Consider the following 16,284-nt stretch of genomic DNA (forward strand, 5'->3'; position numbering starts at 1 on the left):
ATGGGCAAAATCCAGAGAAAACCAGGTACAAGGTTCTAAGAGTCCTCTCCCAGTGGAGTCACACAGGATATACTTATGTCCTCCAGCAGAGTTGTGACAACACATGTGAAATGCTGTCTATCAGGGAAGCTCATTAGAAACTTAGTTCCTAGGGCATTTATTGAGAGTTGATCATATAGGCACTCGCTGCTTAGCACTTACCAAAATTCCAGACTCCCAGAAGGAAAGCAGATGATCAACATAAACCATACTGTTTGTACAGTTTAGGCAGAGTGGGATATTCTTATCAGTCCTTGGAATGGGAGGAACTCACCCCAAATCCAAGTTTCCAGATGCCATCAAAGAACCAACTTTGCAAACAGGCTTTTCAAAGGATAACAGTCAGCCTGCTATGTTAACTCTTCCGCACAGCTTGGAAATCAGGAGACTTGAATTTTAGTCCCAGCATAAATCACATTTGTACAAACAGTTTAGGCATAGTGAGTCACTCTTATCAGTTCTGGGGATGGTGGAAATCCTCCTGAAATCCCAGTTCCCAGAGGCCCACCAAGGGCCTGCTATGTTAACTCTTTTCTGTACAACTTCTCTACTCATATTATGAGGCCAGTATTCACCTAACACAAAAACCAGACAAACACACTATGAAAAAACTCTCCAAACTTCTTTTAGGGACTTTGACACAGAAATCTGCAACAAATTATTAGTGATATAGAATCCAGAAAGGTATAAAAACAATTATACCATCACCAAGTAGGGTTTATTCCAGTTATGCAAGATTAGTTAAAAAATCAATATTCAATCAATGTAAACTAAACTATGATATCCACAGGCTATAGAAGAAAAATCATATGTTCATATCAAGTAATGTAGAAAAAGCATCTGACAAAATTCACCATTCATTCATGATAAAAACTCTCAGAAAATTAGGAATAGAAGGGTATCTGCTCAACTTGACAAAAAAAGCATCTACAAGAACAAACACACAGCAACTAACAGTTTTCTTAATGGTGAAAGATGGAATGTTTCCCCCTAATATAGGGAACAAGGGAAGGATGTCTGCTCAGGCCACTCTGAAAGTTCTCATCTGCACAATAAGGCAAGAAAAGGAAATAAAAGGCATACTGATTGGAAAGGAAGAAATAAAACTGTCCATATTCATGGACAACATGATTGTCTATGGAGAAAATCCCAACGAATCTACCCAAAAAACTGCTAAGACTAAATAATAAGTGAATTCAACAAAGTCAAAGGCTTTCCTCAGCTGCCGCTAAGGTACACGGTCCTTCCAAGGAAGCTAAGGCCCCGTTGGGGTGAGACCCTCACTTCATCTGGGCGACTAGCAGCATTCCCAGCAGCCCCCACCAGGCACTCGCCTGCACCATACTCGCATGCACCATAGCCTCCTTGGAGCTCGCCTGCATCTACTCGGCCCTCATCCTGCAGGACACAGAGTGTAAGATCAATGCCCTCATTAAAGCAGCCGGTGTAAATGTTGAACCTTTCTGACCAGGCTTGTTTGGAAAGGCTTTGGCCAATGTCAACATCGGGAGCCTCATCTGCAACGTGGGAGCTGGAGGACTTGCCCCAGCAGCTGGTGCCGATCCCACAGGAGGTCCTGTCCCCTCAGGAGGTCCTGTCCCCTCCACCATTGCTGCCTCAGCTAAGAAGAAAGTAAAAGCAAGGAAAGAAGAATCTGAAGAGTCTAATGATGACATGGGCTTTTGTCTTTTTGACTAAACCTTTTTAGTAACACATTCAATAAAAAGCTGAGCTCTTTGCTGCAAAAAAAAAAGTCAAAGAATACAAGATCAACACCCAAATTAACTGCATTTCTATATATTAATAATGAATAAAGAAGGTGAAATTCTAAACACAATATTATTTACAGTCACTCCAAAGAAAACGAAATATGGTATACACTTAAAACATGTACACGATCTGCATGCTGAAAATTCTGAAATGCAATGAAAGAAATCAAAGAATATCTAAATAAATGGAGAGATATATATTGTGTTTATGGGTTAGAAGACTCAGTATAGTATAGATTTCAATTTGCCCCAAATTGATCTATAGTTTCAACACAATTCCTATCAAAATCCCAGCAAGGTTCTTGTAGATAGAGACAGGCTTATTCCAAAATTTATATAGAAAGGCAAAAACCTTGAATGGTTAAAACAGTTTTGAAGAAGAATAAAGAAATACATACCTACAGTAATCAAGATTGTTTGGTGTTGTACAGCAGAAACCAATTCAACATTGTAAAGTGATTATCTTCCAATTAAAAATAAATTTTAAGAAAGACTGCTTGGTATTCGCAGAGGGATAGACAGGTATAACAGTAAAACAGAATGGTGAACCTAGAAATAGCCCCCAAACAGCCAAATACAATATGCCCAACTGATTTTGACACAGGTGCAAAAGCAATTCAATGGAGGAAAAAATAGTTATTTTAACAAATTGTGTTCAGCCATCAGACATTCATAGGCAAAAATATGAACCTCGACCTCAAGTTCACATTTTTTACAAAAATTAATTCAAATGAATCATGGCCTTATATGTAAAATATAAAACTCTAATACTTTTACGAGGAAATACAAGAGAAAATTTTGTGGGACCTAGGGCTAGGTGAAATTTTTCTCAGACATGACACCAATTCATCATACATAAATGCAAACGTTGATAATTTGGACTTCATCAAAATTAAAAGTTTTTACCTTCAAAATCTCTTAAGAGGATGAAAAGACCAGTTACAGACTGGGAAAAATATTTGCAGATCACTTATCTGACAGAGAACTTGTATCTAGAATATATAAGGAATTCTCAAAATGTAATGGGCAGGGCTTCCCTGATGGCTCAGTGGTGAGGAATTCGGTTGCCAATGCAGGAAACACAGGTTCGATCCCTAGTCCAGGAAGATCCCACATGCCAGGGAGCAACTAAGCCCCTGTGCCACAACTATTGAGCTTGTGCTCTAGAGCCTAGAAGCCACAACCACTGAGCTCACGTGCCACAACTCCTGAAGTCTGCATGCCCTGGAGCCCGTGCTCCACAATAAGGGAAGTCACCGCAATGAGAAGCCCCCACTTGCCACAACTAGAGAAAAGACTGCATAGCAACAAAGACCCAGCAGAGCCAAAAAAAAAAAAAATTTAATGTTGTGGGCAAAATACATGAGCAGACATTTCACTAAAGAGGATATACAAATGGCAAATAAACATATAAAAAGATGTTTAACAACATCAGCTATTGGGGAAATGCAATTTAAAACAAAGAGGTATCACAACACATCTATTAGAATGATGAAAATAAAAACATAGTCACTATACCAAATGCAGGCAAAGATGTAGAGAAACTGGATCTCTACATTGCTGGTGGAAATGTGAAATGGTATAGACAGTCTGGAAATTTTTGGCAGTTTCTTATAACACTAAACATACACATACCATCCAACCCAGCAATTGCACTCCTGGTTATTTGTCACGGAGAAGTTAATGTTTACACAAGAAACTCTGCATGAATATTCATCGAAATTTTATTCTTATACACAAAAATCGAAAACAACCCTAATACCCATCCAGGTGAATAGTTAAACTGTAGTACATTCATAGCAATACTACCACTCAGCAATAAAAAGGAATGATCTATTGATATGTGCAACTACTTGGATGAATCACAAAGAAATGATGCTGAATGAAGAAAAGCCAGTTTCAAAAGGTATAATCCCATTCACATGTGATAAAATTGCACAGTTCTATACATACAGACACAGAAATGAGTGCATTTAAAACTGGTGAAATCTGAGTAAGGACTGTGGCTTGTACTAATGTCAATATCTTGGTTATGTAAGATATTACCATTGGGGAAAATTGGGTGAAGAGTACTTGAGACTGTTTTGTAATACTTTTTTTTTTTACAGATCCTGTGAATCTATAATTATTTCAAAATAAGTATAATATTGAGGTAGGGCTTCCCTGGTAGCTCAGCTGGTAAAGAATCTGTCAACAATGCAGGAGACCTGGGTTCCATCCGTGAGTTGGGAAGATCCCGGGAGGAGGGCATGGCAAACCACTCCAGTATTCTTGCCTGGAGAATCCCCACGGACAGAGGAGCTTGGTGGGCTACAGTCCACGGGGTCGCAAAAAGTCGGACACGACTGAGCGACTAAGGACAGCACAGTCCAGCAATACTGAGGTAAATAAAAGGAGGATAATAAATAAATGAGGTAAGTCTGAAGGACCACGAATATTTTAGAATTCACATATTTGCACGTTATGAAATAGAACTACATCTTTAATACTGAAAACAGACAAAATACAAAAAGAGCCCACATTTTTGTTTAGCCTAGAAATGTGAATGAAAACGACAATTATGAGTTCATGGTAAAGAGTTTGCTGCTTAAACATCTGTATGAGTCAGTTTTCCACCAGAGACAGACACACAAAGATGCACACACAGTCACACTTTTATTCATTTATTGATTAGAAGACATTGGCTTACAAATGTGGGGCAGGCAAGGCAAATCCAAAATCTATAGGGCGTGCAATCAGAAAGGAACGACCAGACCCATCCAGATTATCCAGGATAATCTCCCTCACTTTATGTCAACTGATCAGGAGCTTTAATTACTCGAAAATACCTTCACAGCAACACCTTGGTTAGTGTTTGACTGAATAACTGGGGGCTGTACCCTAACCAAGTTGACTCATCAAAAAGCCACACCTCATAAACCACTTGTGCCTGCAACTGAATAAATTTATTCTGTGAATAGCCACTTCGGCTTGAATATTATTATAGGTGTAATTTAAGCGCAAACGGCTTAAATCAATAGTGACCGACAACAAGTTGCACACAGGAGGGTCCACTTATAGAACTTCAGAGTTGAAAGGGGCCCTGAAAAGCTTAGGTAGTATTTCAACACAACCCAGGCACCTCCCCGTCGTCGGCGTCTCCAGCCCTCAGAGGTGGTGAGGCGCCTCCAGGCTGCAGCGCACCCAGCAGGAGCTGAGAGGAACCCACCTGGAGCCCCGCGCGGCGCGTGCGGGAGCAGTAAGTGGGCGGGGCCTCAAGGCGCGCGGCGGTGGCAAACTGCGCCCGGCCCGCCAGAAGAGCGCGCGGCGGTCAGAGCGGTCGGACAGCAGGGAGCCAGAGACGGGTAGGGCGAGCGCGGCCGGCGGTTGGCTGCGGGTGGGGGGGCGGTTGGAGTGGAACGCGGAGGTTGGGGAGACGGTGGAGAAGGAAGGAAGGGGAAGAGGCGGAGCGTGGGAGCGCACAGTGTCAGGAATACAATAGTGTTCCGCGCCGCTTCAGCCGCTGCCGCCGCCGCCTCCTTCGCTGCCGCCGCCGCCCAACCGCCTGCCCAGCGCTGAGGCCTGACGGGCCGGGCGGGCGGGCGAGGGCCGAGGGCGGGAGCTGAGGCGCGGGGGCCGGCCCCGGCGGATCCGGCGGCGGGGCGGAGGGCGGGGGGTAAGGGAGGAGATTAGGGGGCAGGTGCGAGGGAGGGGAGAGAAGAAAGCGAGCGGTTCAGGGGGCGGTTACCACCTCCACCGGACTCGCCCGGCACGTTGCCGGGCCCTAGTGTGGAGCCGGGAAGGAGCAGCGGTCGCGCCGCGCTAAGGTAGGCGCCGCTGACGCTGGACGCGGGGCGAGCGGGTTTAGGGGGCGTCGCGTCGGGTGGGTAGCGGCAGTGGCGGCCTCTGGGGGTGGAAACGGGCGCCACGGAGCGCAACGTCCCAGACCAACCTCGCCGCGCTCCGGGTCGGTCCGGCTCCACACGGCGGTGGCCTCCGGCGTCCCCAGAGCCTTGGAGCCGAGAGCGTGTGTGGGCTGAGGTAAAGTGCCCGGTGGCTCCTTGGCCGGCCCGGGGGCGTGGGTGGTGGGGGCGGCCGGCCGTGTTCGGCTGCGGCTACACTCGGGCAGAAATTGAGCGCCATAACTGTTGCGGCCGTTTCCTCCGGTGCCCCCTCCTGGCGCCCCCTCCCTCCCGGTTCACTGCCTGCTCTCGGGGCTCCCGGGGTCCGACTCGCGGCGTGAGGACCCGCTCTGCGGGCCTCCTGGGGCCGGATGCTCCAGGGAGCGGGGGCGCACCCCGACTGTTTCGCTGTTGAGGGGCGGGAAGAACCGAGTCCCAGAGACTGGGGGCCGGGCGGTGCGGGCGGCGGCGTGGTCCCGCCGTTGGTGAGCCCCGGCGTCCCGCGGGCTGACGAACTTTCCCTCCCCCTCGCGTTATTGTTCCAGAGCTGCCGGTCCCGGGCAGCCGCGACCGGCGAGTGCCGGGCGGTCCGGGGGGGCGGGGGTGGGAAAAACGGGAGGGCTTTCCGAATCTTAGGGGAAATTTTTTCCCACAGCTGGGCACGGCAAACTTAACTTTTCTCAGCGATTGAGTTGGTTTTATTCCCCACGCCATGGGGATATCGATTAAAAAAAAAAAAAAGTCTGCCTCCAATCTTTTCCTCTCGCTTTTCTCGAGCTACTGCTTCGGTGAAGTCCGGCTTTAAATTGCACGCGGTAACCAACCTGCGTTTATTATTTGTGAGGGGGGAAAGCGGGCGAGGGACCTCGAGTGTGGGACCATAATGGTGGTATGTGAAGGCATGTTTAAAAGTTGGTATCACTGTGTAGCCCTGGGACATATGCAGCTCCTAAGCATTTGGCAAGAAACTTGTTTGGCCGCTTCTCTGACTTTCTGAGATGCAAGGAAATCCATGCTCTCAGATGTTCATGGGGTTGTTTTTGATGTGAGATCCGTTGATCTGTAAAGCTGAGGATGAGATACCCGTGTCCGGCCCCCCCCCCCCCCCGCAGGACCCGCGGGCCTCCTCGCCCCCCCCCAGACCCACCGGCCTCCTCGCGCCGCCCCCCCAGACCCGCGGGCCTCCTCGCGCCCCCCCCCCCAGACCCGCGGGCCTCCTCGCCCCCCCCCCCCTCCCCGCGCCTGATTGTGTAAGAAATCAAAACCGTGTTGATGGTGATTCCAGTGGCCTGGAGGGAAAGGCGACCTCATTCTCTGATAAAGATAACTGTCTGCTTCTCTCTAAACTGGCAAAGTAATGGAAAATAATTTAGGTAAAGACTGGTTGCACAACATCTTGGCTTAGTTTAAGCAACCCAGAATCCACTTTCCCAGAGTAGTTCTCTTAAATACCTTCCCTGCAGCCATTTCTTGTCAGCCTGGGGGGTGACACTGGGGCGGGGGGAGAAAGGAGTCGGCCTGAACAAAGCGTTGTATTTTTATTTAATACTTTCATAATATCTGTAAACAATGGGAATGTGGATCCTAGGCCTCTGTACCCTTTGAATAGTGTAGTTCTCATGCTTTTATAGCATCATGTGGATAAGTGAAATAGATGTAGGTTTTTTTTCCCCCTCTTCTGTTTAGCCTAGGAGTAAGGATCCCACCTGCTAACTCAGGAGACTTGGGTTTGATCCCTGGGTCGGGAAGATCCCCTGGAGGAGGGCACGGCAACCCACTCCGGTATTCTTGCCTGGAGAATCCCATGGACAAGAGGAGCCTGGCGGGCTATAGTCCATAGGGTCGCAAAGAGTCCGACTTGACTTAGCAGGCAAGCATTCTATCTACCTTTATAACGTGTCATTTTCTTTTTCATCTAAAGTGAGCTCTGAATTTAAATACTTGAACTATAAGAGGGTAAAAACTCTCTCCAAGGGTGAAAGAATTACGAGATCTTCTCAGTGTTATTTACCATCACTGACACCTTTTCTTCAACTGTGCTCTTCTCTACAGTTTTGTTTGCTAGAGAAGTGCTTGTAACCTAGTCTTGGTGCCTTGACAGAGTTTCTTGCATTCTTCGTCAGTCATTTCTGAAATATTCAGGGGTCCTTGTCTGGTTCTAGAACCTATACTTTCGTTCTCCTACTTTTCTGAGTCGTGTTGCTGTGAGTCGGTGAATCTTGGTCACAGGTAGGGGAAAGTGAAGAACGGCCTCCCAGTCCTTCCTGAAGTGTTTGTGATCAGTTGGCCGCCAGGAGTGACTTGGAAGCAGCCTGAGGGACACCTGTGACCCACCTTCTGGCCTGTAGAGAAGGTTCCCAGGAGCAGGACAGATGATGGTTCATGGCTCTCATAGTTGAGTTGTATGGGTTAGCGAAAGTTAAAATATTTAAGAACAAAGGATGTTGAAGGCTGTAGGTTGAATATTAATTTCTTTGGTAATGCTTGTCTTTTTTCTCCTTTGTCTTCCACCAACTCTGTCAACCCATTTCTCCCCTAAGCTACCCAAAGCCATTTCTTCTTTCTGCATACTACTTTGAGGTATGGCTGGAACTAAGCAAGTATTTGAGGGGATGCAAGAGGCAGAAGGCATTGGATGTTTTTGAAGATAGGACATTACAGAGGGCTCTAATAAGCCTTGATCAGGGATACAGAGGTTGAACATTGTGTAGGACATAATGCATCTACCTCCTCATAGAGCTTACACAAAACAGGAGCTGAGGAAGGTAGAGATCATATGCTGGTTTACATTAAGAAAATCTCATCCGAGGATAACTTACTATGATCTTTATTTGTCTCACCTTATAGGTGAGGATTGAGTGTTGGGTGACACCCATGTGGCACTCTTCTGAAATGGCTAATATGGGGACACTTGAATGATTTACAAGTTTCTACCTGTTGTCCTACTTACAGTGGCTAGGAAAGCTGAAGCATTCTGGTTTGGGGAGTGGGGAAGGTCTAGGACGAGTAGGTAGAAGTGATGAATGAATAAAAGGGTGCTTGCAAGTGGTTGTTACAGACCAAGAAACTACTGCTTTGAGTTTTATGTTTTCTGGAATCTTTGTGATTCCCCCAGGGTTATTTTTTCTTACTCCCTGTAAGTCTCTCCATAGACAATAGCAGCAAAGCTCTTACCATCTGATCTGTCTCTGTGCTTCTCTTGTGTGGGTGGAACAGTGAGCAAGAAAGTGTGAGGAGAATTTGCCTGGCCCCATAACTGAGCTTGGGGAAGGGAAAGTAAGGACTCAAAGGGTAGCTGACTGAAGAAAGTAGGGTGCCTGGTGTGGGGAATAGTGCTGGAGCTTTGTCCAATAGGATACCTATGTGTTCATTAGTACTCTTCAAGCAATAAATAATTTAATCTCTGTCTCAACCCAGAAGCGGTGGCTGAGCCCTGTTGCCCATGGGATTTTTGTCCTTTGATATTGGCTGATAGGCAAGGAAACATGACTCTGGAGTGTGTTTTTTGGAACAGGTGACAAGATAATACGATACCAGCATGGCCAGTACCTTATGTGTTCAATCTCCTGGGAAAATCTTTTTTTTTTTTTTTTTCAAATTTTCAGAACATTTCATTTTGATATAATTACAGAAAAGTTGCAAAAATAGTACAAAGAACTCCTGTATTCCTTTTACTCAAACTTACCATTTACTAACAGTTTGCTCCCATTTGCTTTATCATTTGCTCTGTTTTCTTTTATGACCCATTTGAAAGTAACCATTGAGATATTTGTCAAAGGCATCCGCTCATGAGGGTGGCTCAAATGCAGCTGCTGGGTATAGCAGAATATTGGTGAGTGGTCTACCTAAAGTTGTAAAATACACATTTGTAAATAACATGGAATCTCTAATACTAGATATAGAAATCATTATCAATTGTAAAAGTGGTTAAGATAAACTCCCTTTTTGTTGTCATTTTTGTCAAGTTTGTTTTTAGCTATGCCAAACTTTAATATTTTTATGAAAAGTCATTCCACCACTCCCCAACTTTGTACTTACTATATATTCTCCAACATTTTAATTTATTTAGCAAATTTGTTTGGTAGGGGTATAAGAAGTGAAAGATATTCATCCCCTTGAAAGCTCAACATCCAGTGGAAAGGTAAGGAAATCTACTATCTCAATCAAGGGGAAGAGTATTCTGCTGAAGGAATTTACACGGCTGATTGGAACATCGGGCTGGTTAAGGATTTGAAGAGTTAAATACCTGGGAGTCGTTTGAGAAGTATGTACATGTGAAGATTCATTTTTTCTGATGCTTGCTGCTCTTAGTTGACAAGGTTCATGAGTTAGAGAAACCTTTGGTGTCATATACAGCACAGGCTGTAGGGTCATGCCAACTTGGATTTTAATCCATCACTTGATTTTGACCACTTAACTTCACTGTGCCTCGGTTTCTTCATCTGCCAAAACACACTTTTGAGTTAATAATTGCTCTATAAACATTCATCTTCCCTTCCAGAATTGCATTATGGGGGAAATAGCATGAATGGGATTAGGTATTAAGGTGAAATCCAAGGAGGTGTTTCTATTTCTCTACAAATAAATATCTAATTACTAACTGTACTAAATTGCAATGAAGATTACTATGAGATAATAGCTATAACAGCAGTGATGATTTGTTAACCATTTTTTGTGTGCTAAGCATTGTGCTAAGTGCTTATCACAGGGTTTCTTTTGAGATATGAAACTCAAAGAGGTGAAGCAAAGGTAACTTGCCTAAAGTCAAACAGCAAGTAAGAGGTAGAATCCTTCAGAGAGGGAGATGGAGACCAGCATGGTGCCTTGAATCCCGAAGACTTAGCAGGAAAAAGCAGGGAAAAAGAGAGAAGGGATTGCCAGGCAGAGGTGTTGTAAGGGCACTGAGGTGGGAGAGAGGTGGAAAGGATCCAAAGAGGTTTGACTAGGACCTGGAGAAAGAGATGAGACAGGCAGGGTAAGATTGACAGGGTCTTAGGGGACCTCGTTAAGGAGCTTGTGTTTTACTCCAAGGGCTGTAGGAGGCTGCTAGAAGGTGTTTCTGTGTGTGTGTGTGTGTGTGTGTGTGTGTGTGTGTGTGTGAATCCAGAAAGGCATCTCCTGAGGCCTAAACAAAAGTGGCTTAAGAGAGTCATTTCCCTTTTAGTGTCTCACTTAGTGATCCAATAGAGGCAATGTTTCTGGCCCAAATGTGTAGATCTTAAACAGTTTTTACTGCCCGCCATTAACATGGCTAAAAAGAGTTGCTGTGATGCTGGAAGAAGCTGGTCCTGTGGAATGCTTCTAGAAGGAGGTTTAATTGGGCTCTATTACCTGATGCTTTTTAGGCTGCATTGAGGGAGCTCTTTGAGCTTTCACCAAGCCCTGTCAAATGGGGAAACAAGTAGAATTGAAAGAAAAAGTAATTCCTGGAAACCTGAGTTCATGTTAGAAATGGAACTGTTGACTATAAGACTTTGGTTTAAATATATCATGATAAAGATGCTTCATTGACTAAATGGAAATTTTTTGTGTTGTGTGTGTGTTTTAGTGTGTGCCATCTGTGATGGCAGACAGTGCATTTGTGAGAATCCAAGAGGACTCAGGAATTTTTTTGATACTTATATATTTATTCTCATCCAGGTACTGCAGGTTTTTCTGTTTGGAACTATTATGTGCAGAGTAAATTTCATAGGGGAAGATCAGTGTTCTCTTCCCCTTTCCATATGTATTGGACCACAGACATACTTACTTTGGAGTAGCCTATGTCAGTTAACTTTTTTTTGGAGGAGGAGAGGAAGGGTGGTTAGCTGGCAAATGCATGATCTAGGATGGCCTTGCTCATACATCTGGTAGTTGCCAGGCTGGTTGGTCTAGGAGGCCTTAAGCTGGGATGGCTCATCCTCACTCCAAGTGGTCCCTCATCCAGCTGGCTAGTTTGGACTTGTTAACATCATAGTCTCAAAGGCACAAAGAGTAGCAGATGAGAGCAAGCACCAAGGCAAAAGCACTTCTCAAGTGTCTTGTCTGTCACATTTGATACTGCCCCATCAGTCAAACCACAGAAGTTCCTTGGCCAAGCCCAGAGTCATTGTGGGAGAGGACCCTCCAAGGCGTGGACACAAGGAGATGTGAGAAAATTGGGGACCATTACTGCAGTAATGCATATTAATTATTAATGAATATAATCTGTTTTCCTTTGATAAATCATTTTAAACACTTACTTATAAATGTAGTGTATTCTTTTTTTTTGCCACACCACACAGCATTGTGAGATCTTAGTTCCTCAACCAGGGATCAAACCTGTGCCCCTGGCATTAAAAGCACAGAGTCTTAACCACTGAACCACGAGGGAAGTCCCAATGTAGTGTATTCTTGAGACTAAATAATATGATTGTGTCATCTCTCTTTTATCAAGTTTGAAGCTGAGTGATGGTTTTTCTGGAAGGAAGCCAGAGGGTGACAGTGTGGCTCAAGATATAGTCTCACGAGTGGCTTGTTGCTCACTGATCTTATATGGCTATTATCAAAGGAGCCCCTGGGTTTCCTCAACCTCTGGTTCAAGCTTTAGCACAAAAACTGTAATGTGCTAGACTGCACTAGGTTTTGAGGTCAAGCAAAAAGATAGTTAATTGGGAATCCTTCACTACCTGAAAGATAAGAGAAACATTTGCAGCCTTTCTTCATAACCTTTATGTGAGTTACAGTTTTACCTAAGAGAAGAAATCCTTATTTGGGCATTATAATAAGGACAAAGAATTCTGTTGCTGCTGCTGCTGCTAAGTTGCTTCAGTCATGTCCGACTCTGTGCGACCCCATAGACGGCAGCCCATCAGGCTCCACCGTCCCTGGGATTCTCCAGGCAAGAACACTGGAGTGGGTTGCCATTTCCTTCTCCAATGCATGAAAGTGGAAAGTGAAAGGGAAGTCACTCAGTCTTGTCCGACTTAGCGACCCCACGGACTGTAGCCTACCAGGCTCCTCCATCCATGGGGTTTTCCAGGCAAGAGTACTGGAGTGGGGTGCCATTGCCTTCTGTTAGGTATGTTTTATTTGGTCAGAATTTTAAAATCTCTGTGTGGTTGCAGTGAAGAATCCACTGTTGTGCTACAGAGTTAGTGGCCAGTGATTAGTAATTTGGGGCATCAGCCGGCCTTTGCTTGTGACGATTTTAGAAGTAATACCTTTTACATACCTGAAATAGGTTTTGCAACCAGCTTGTGGCCTGAAATATATTACATGAAAATTCAACTGGATCCTAGTAAGCACGTGGGGAAAACTGAGTAGAAGGCTTTATTTTGTACATCTTAGAGCTCCAGAAAATTGCCTGGTGATAGAATCTCAGTTTCTTTTTTTTCCTCTTAGGAGAAAAACTAAACATCCCTGATATTTTAAAAGTCAGTGACTTGGAAATAGCCATCAAAATTATAAATGCACATATCATTTGACCCAGCAAACACTTGCAGAAATGAATTCAACAAATACTTGCATATTACTTGGAGTATTGCTTATAATAGTAAAAGAGTGGTTATAGCCTAAGGATCAATCAAGGCTTGATTTTCGCAGTAGAATATTACATTGATATCACATGATCTTCAAGATGTACAAAATGAAAAATAAAGCAAGAAATAGAGCACTGTATATTGTATACTACCATTTGTGTATAATAGTGGGGCAGTAATACATGCATTTTTGCTTATATAAGCATAAAATATTTCTGAAAGGATATTCAAGACATTGAGCTTTGGGGCACACATGGCTGGGATAGAGGGAGGGAAGGAGACTTCATTGCATAAACTTTTATGTATGCTGCTGCTGCTGCTGCTAAGTCGCTTCAGTCGTGTCCGACTCTGTGCGACCCCATAGAGGGCAGCCCGCCAGGCTTCCCCGTTCCTGGGATTCTGCAGGCAAGAACACTGGAGTGGGTTGCCATTTCCTTCTCCAATGCATAAAAGTGAAAAGTGAAAGTGAAGTCAATCAGTCGTGTCCAACTGTTATCGATCCCATGGACTGCAGCCTACCAGGCTCCTCCGCCCATGGGATTCTCCAGGCAAGAGTACTGGAGTGGGGTTCCATTGCCTTCTCCGACTTTTATGTATACTTTTGGAATTTTAAGCCATGTGAATATATTACCCTACTTTAAAAATGAAGGACATTTATCTAAAAAGAAATGGTGTATGTTTATGGTGATATGAACTTCCATTGACCTGGTCAGAGCTATCCTTGGTAAAAAATATATCCAGCCAGTTTTGTTTCCTAGAAATGCCTCAGAATAGCATACTTCTGAATTTTTAACTATAGCCCTACCTTTTCCAGAATGTCATATGAATGGAATAGATGCAATATGTAGCCTTTTTTGGTCTGCTTTTACTTGATTCATCTAATAATACTTCTTTCCTTTTTATCATTGAATTGCATTCCATTGTATGGATGTACCACAGTTTGTTCATTCACCTGTTTGAGGACACAACTTGGTTGCTTCCAGGCAATTATGAATAAATCTGAATAAACATTTTGTGTGGATATAAGTTTTCAGTTCACTTGGGTAAATACCTAGGAGTGGGATTGCAGAGTTTTTATAAGAAACTGCCAAACTATCTTCCAAAATGGTTCTCTATCATTTTGCATTCCCACCAGCCATGAAAAAGAGTGTATGTCAAAGTTCATCTTCCTGTGTATGGATGTCCAGTAGTTCCAGAACCATTTGTTGAAAAGACTGTGTTTCTCCATTGAATTGCTTTTGTACTTCTGTCAATGCTTGTGACATATGACAATGCTTGTGTGGGTATATTTCTTAGGTCTCTATTCTGATGAATTGATCTGTGTGTCTATCACTTTGCCATTACCACACTGTCTTGACTACAATAGATTCATAGGATTCTTGAAATCAGGTAATATGAATACTGTTATTTTTTCTTCTTTATCAGAGTTGTAGTGGTGAGAGAGGACATCCTTAATTTGATCCAATCTTGGAAAGTATTCCATCTCTCACTGTTAAGTATGATGTTAGCTGCAGGGTTTTTTTTTTTTAACCCTCTTGTGCTGAAAAGGGCTTCCCAGGTGGTACTAGTGGTAAAGAACCCACCTGCCATTGCAGAGATGGAAGAGATGTGAGTTCAGTCCCTAGGTCGGGAAAATCCCCAGGAGGAGGGCATGGAGGACTGGCAACCCACTCCAGTGTTCTTGTCTGGAGAATCATATGGACAGAGGAGCCTGGCGGGCTACAATCCTTGGGGTCACAAAGAGTTGGACATGACTGAAGAGACTTAGCATGCACACACACTGAAAAGATTTAATATAGGCCTAAGGGTGCTATCTTTAGAAGGCCTGCTTGAAAGATTGACCCTTGACTGGTATCTGGGAAATTGGCTTTTCAAACATTTTTCTAATAACATTTTTAAAAATTTTATTTGGTTGTACCAGGTCTTGGTTGTGGCATGCACAGTCTTTGATCTTTGTTGCAGTGTATGAATTCTTTAGTTGCAGCATGTGGGATCTAGTTCCCTGACCAGGGATCAAACCCAGGCCCCCTGCGTTGGCAGCGTGGAGTCTGAGCCACTGGACCACCAGGGAAGTCCCTCATTTTTGAAACATTTTGAAAAGAAAATATTATATTCTACATTCATTTATTCCTTTCCCAGTGCTTTTCATTTCTTTATGCTAATCCAAGTTCCTACCTTATTCATAATCTTTCTGCCTGAAGAATGTTCCTTTAACATTAACTTTTATGCCAGATATACTGTCAGTAAATATTTTGTTCCTGTTTGAGAAAGTCTTTTTTTCCCTCACTTTTGAAGGACATTTTCATGGAATGTTGACACTTTTTTCCTCTCTCCATTGTTGCCTTGTTTGCATGGTTTCTGATAAGTCTGCTGTAATTCTTTCTTGTTCCTCCATAGTTAATTTGTCTTTTTGCCTCTGGTTCCCTTTAATCACTTTGTATTTGCTTAGGTGTGGCTTTCTTTTTTTCATATTTATGCTGCTTGGTATTCTCTGAGCTTCTTGTATCTGTGATTTGTTGTCTGTCACTAATTTTGAAAGTTCTCAGCCATTATTTCTTCAAATAATTATTGTGCCCAGTTCTTTTTTTTCTTCCTTCTGGGGTTCCAATTACAAGTATGTTATTCTGTTTGATATTGCCCCACAGTTCTTGAATGCTGTGTTCTATTTTTTCTCTTTTGTCTCTTTTCATTTTTATTTTTATTGACCTGATCAGTAAACTTTATCTGTATGTTCACTTATTCTTTCTTTGTCTGTGTCAGTTCTGCTGTTGAGCATGGTGTGTTTTTACTGTTATTGAGCATTTCCATTTGATTCTTGATCACAGTTAACACCTCTTTGGTGAAATTATCCATCTGCTCTTGCATATTGTCTACCTTTTCCATTAAGAGTTTTTAGCATAGTAAACATAATTCTTTTAGATTTCATTTCTGATAGCCCCAATTTCTGTGTCATACTGAGTCTGGACCTGATGGTTGTTTTGGCATTTGGAATATCTTCCTGCCTTTTATTATACCTCGTAAATAAGCTGAAAGCTGAACATGGGTAGGAGAACACAAGTTTTCTTCTGCTAGGCCTTTAGTGTGGGGATTTAAATT

At 43.5% G+C, this 16,284-nt stretch overlaps 2 protein-coding genes across 8 annotated transcripts in view; both read left to right on the forward strand.

The window, feature by feature from the left end:
• Positions 1 to 1,737, forward strand: LOC129640115 (60S acidic ribosomal protein P1-like). Its single transcript, XM_055565351.1, has 3 exons — positions 1 to 25; positions 1,400 to 1,464; positions 1,525 to 1,737. Exons 1-3 carry the CDS (start codon positions 1 to 3, stop codon positions 1,735 to 1,737), a joined length of 303 nt encoding a protein of 100 aa, XP_055421326.1.
• A 3,266-nt stretch (positions 1,738 to 5,003) lies between these two features.
• Positions 5,004 to 16,284, forward strand: part of JADE3 (jade family PHD finger 3) — a 137,549-nt gene continuing 126,268 nt past the window's right edge. For 3 of the 7 annotated variants that reach the window (XM_055565578.1, XM_055565582.1, XM_055565580.1), the window contains exon 1: positions 5,066 to 5,152. The gene's annotated coding sequence lies outside the window, so the exon portion shown is untranslated. Of the gene's footprint in view, positions 5,153 to 5,540; positions 5,615 to 16,284 lie in introns of those variants that run through there. The other 4 variants (XM_055565577.1, XM_055565579.1, XM_055565584.1 and 1 more) reach the window with 4 other exon arrangements.

This window comes from Bubalus kerabau, chromosome X, assembly GCF_029407905.1.
Source record: "Bubalus kerabau isolate K-KA32 ecotype Philippines breed swamp buffalo chromosome X, PCC_UOA_SB_1v2, whole genome shotgun sequence".
NCBI classification, from domain to species: Eukaryota; Metazoa; Chordata; class Mammalia; order Artiodactyla; family Bovidae; genus Bubalus; species Bubalus kerabau.

Excerpts from the sequence above, each read along its gene's own strand:
- LOC129640115 (XM_055565351.1), top strand. The coding sequence starts at position 1 with ATGGGCAAAATCCAGAGAAAACCAG. Across the intron at positions 26-1,399 it reads CAAAATCCAGAGAAAACCAG|CCTCCTTGGAGCTCGCCTGC; the intron begins GTACAAGGTTCT and ends CATGCACCATAG. Across the intron at positions 1,465-1,524 it reads ACACAGAGTGTAAGATCAAT|GCTTTGGCCAATGTCAACAT; the intron begins GCCCTCATTAAA and ends TTGTTTGGAAAG.